This window comes from Penaeus japonicus, unplaced genomic scaffold (assembly GCF_977035675.1).
Source record: "Penaeus japonicus unplaced genomic scaffold, GWHDUDI00000001_assembly GWHDUDI00000003, whole genome shotgun sequence".
NCBI classification, from domain to species: domain Eukaryota; kingdom Metazoa; phylum Arthropoda; class Malacostraca; order Decapoda; family Penaeidae; genus Penaeus; species Penaeus japonicus.
Genome location: NW_028234405.1, coordinates 46,155,161 through 46,157,660, shown reverse-complemented (window position 1 = coordinate 46,157,660; position 2,500 = coordinate 46,155,161). Strand labels below are relative to the sequence as shown.

Below are 2,500 nucleotides of genomic sequence, written 5' to 3'. Positions count from 1 at the left end.
ATCTTTTCCCTTGACTTTCTGAGCGAAAGATAGGTCAGGTGACCTTATTTAACCCTTTACTTGCCACAGCTCGAGGTCGACGAAGCCATGGTGCCAAATGTCCTGTCGAGATCCAGAGACAATTTGCTCGCTCCTTGAAGAGGATCTCAAGCAGGCGTCGCTGTTGTCCAAAGAGTATCCTACGAGGTTTGTGATCCTTTGTGCTTATTCGTATTTTTAAAAAGAGTTCTGGTTGTCATTATTATTATCATTACCATTACGACTGCTATCATTATACTTATTATCATTACCATTACTATTGTTATTATCATTATCATTACTATTACTATTGTTATTATCATTATCAATAATCATAATTACCTCTATTATTGTTATTATTATTGTCATCATTTTATTTGTATTCTTGTGATCATCATTATCATCATCATAGGTTTACTGTTACTGTTGATTATGATAATTATGATAGGAATAACAGTAATGAAATAGACAATTATGATAATCATTATAATAATGAAACTATGTCTCCCTATTCCTCTGTTTCTTGTTATTCCTGTTCTTTGAGTTTTCCCTCTCCCTTTATCCTTTTTTCTTGCAATAATCTTCTCTTGTTATTCTTATCATCGTCGCCTCTCACTCGCCACTATGAATACCGTCATTATCATTATTATCACTGTTAGCATTGATTCGCTTATTTATATCATTATTATCACTGTTAGCACTAATTCGCTTATTTACGCGTCCACTCACCCACTCAGGTTCAAAATGGTCCTGTACGACGAGGTCTGCGACGACGGCTCCACCGCCTTGCTGGACGTGATGGCGTTCCTCGGTCTCCCTGTCACCGAAAAGCAAGAGCGCCTTCTGCCTTCGAGGAGGGACTTGAGCGAGGCGGAAGGAAACGTCTCGCGGGCCGAAGTTTGGCGTGTGAAGGCTTCCTTCGGCCAGATCGTGCAGCCCATCCAGCGGTTGTGTCATTCGTCTTTGGAAAGGCTTGGGCTGAGGGTCTTCGCATCCAAGGAGGAACTTCGTGATCTGAGTCGGCCCGTGTTGCTGCGGCCACCGGGGATTTAGGGGTTGTCTCCTATCCGATGACTACTGGTATTAGCATGGCCTTCAACTTCCAAATCCAGGAAATGTGTAAATTGTCAGGGGTTGTAGTTCCGCTTCTTCTCGTATACTTTGTGTTCGATCCTTGTGTCAAATGGACACGAAGGATCAATCAACAATCCAGTTCTATCAATTTATTATCAACGACTGAGATATCCGGGTTGTTGTGCTCTTCAACCCAGTCTGTCTGTATTGAAATCCACACAAAATCTTACTCCTATCTGATTCCCTCGCTTTCTCCTGCTCTTGCTTGCACCGTGTCTTGTCTCGTTCAAATGCCTGTTTTTCGCACAGCTTCCGATGGATTATCTTTGCAACCTGATTATAGCAAACTTGGTCATGTTTTTTTTAATGTAATCTAATGATTTTGTTAATATATATCTCTAATGATTTTTATCACGATTTTCATCAATGATTTCTTATTCCCCCTCGCTCATAATGTTTCAAAATTTACGACAGTTTCAGAGTTACATTGTATCCTTATTTTCTGTGAGCCCTATTGCTCGTTTTGCTTCTTATCTTAAGTGAGCCTCAATTCTCATTTTGCTTCGTACTTTAAGTGAGCCCCAGTTCTCGTTTGACCTTTGTTTGATGTGAGCCCCAGTTCTCGTTTGACCTTTGCTTGATGTGAGCCCCAATGCTCGTTTTGCTTCGTATTTTAAGTGAGCCCCAGTGCTCGTTTGCCCCTTGTTTTATGTGAGCCCCAGTGCTCGTTCGTATTTAAAAGGAGCCCCAGTGCTTGTTTCTTTCTTATCTTAAGTGAGTCTCAGCTCGTTTTGCTTCTTACTTGACCATTCCCATCACTGATCACATAAATGAGCCCTTATTCTTTCTGATCTTTCATCACTAATCCATATTGTGTTCTACGACCTCTTTTCTTTTCTATTTTCATGTGAGATCCATTACCTTTATTTTCCCAACTGACCCTTACACCTTACTTCCTCACCAATCACTTGATGAGCCGGTTTTATGACTCACCTCATCTCGTTCAATTTTTTAGTTTAGATCTTTATTTACCAGCCTGGCTAACTGCACAGGCATGGACAAGCTTTGATACATTGATGTACAATCATGACATTGTTGCCAACATTGTATTACAAATTAAGGTAATAACATGGTTATATTCTATAGTATATCAACTGTGAATAGACATTTGATAAATGTTGTAATAGGGTATCACATACCGAATTTCGGATATAGCATAAGTACATCTTCTAGTACAGTTGATGTTATGAAATAATTACATAACTCTGCATACCTCATGCAAGGTGTCCTGAAAGGTTGTATCATATGGCACTCTGAAATGTAATGTTCAAGTGTTCGTTTATACTCTTCGTTGTAAAGTCTGCATTTAGTTTCATCTACATTGTATTCTGAACTGACTTGCCAATAC

At 39.6% G+C, this 2,500-nt stretch overlaps 1 protein-coding gene across 2 annotated transcripts in view; it reads left to right on the top strand.

Annotated features, from left to right (window-relative positions):
- Positions 1-2,500, top strand: part of LOC122253983 (carbohydrate sulfotransferase 5-like) — a 19,953-nt gene that overhangs the window by 9,473 nt on the left and 7,980 nt on the right. The window contains exons 5-6 of one of the 2 annotated variants that reach the window (XM_086533334.1): positions 70-186; positions 756-1,098. In XM_086533334.1, coding sequence (XP_086389460.1) covers positions 70-186; positions 756-1,071 — 433 coding nt within the window. In that variant the 3' untranslated portion in view covers positions 1,072-1,098. Of the gene's footprint in view, positions 1-69; positions 187-755; positions 1,704-2,500 lie in introns of those variants that run through there. The other variant, XM_086533341.1, reaches the window with a different exon arrangement.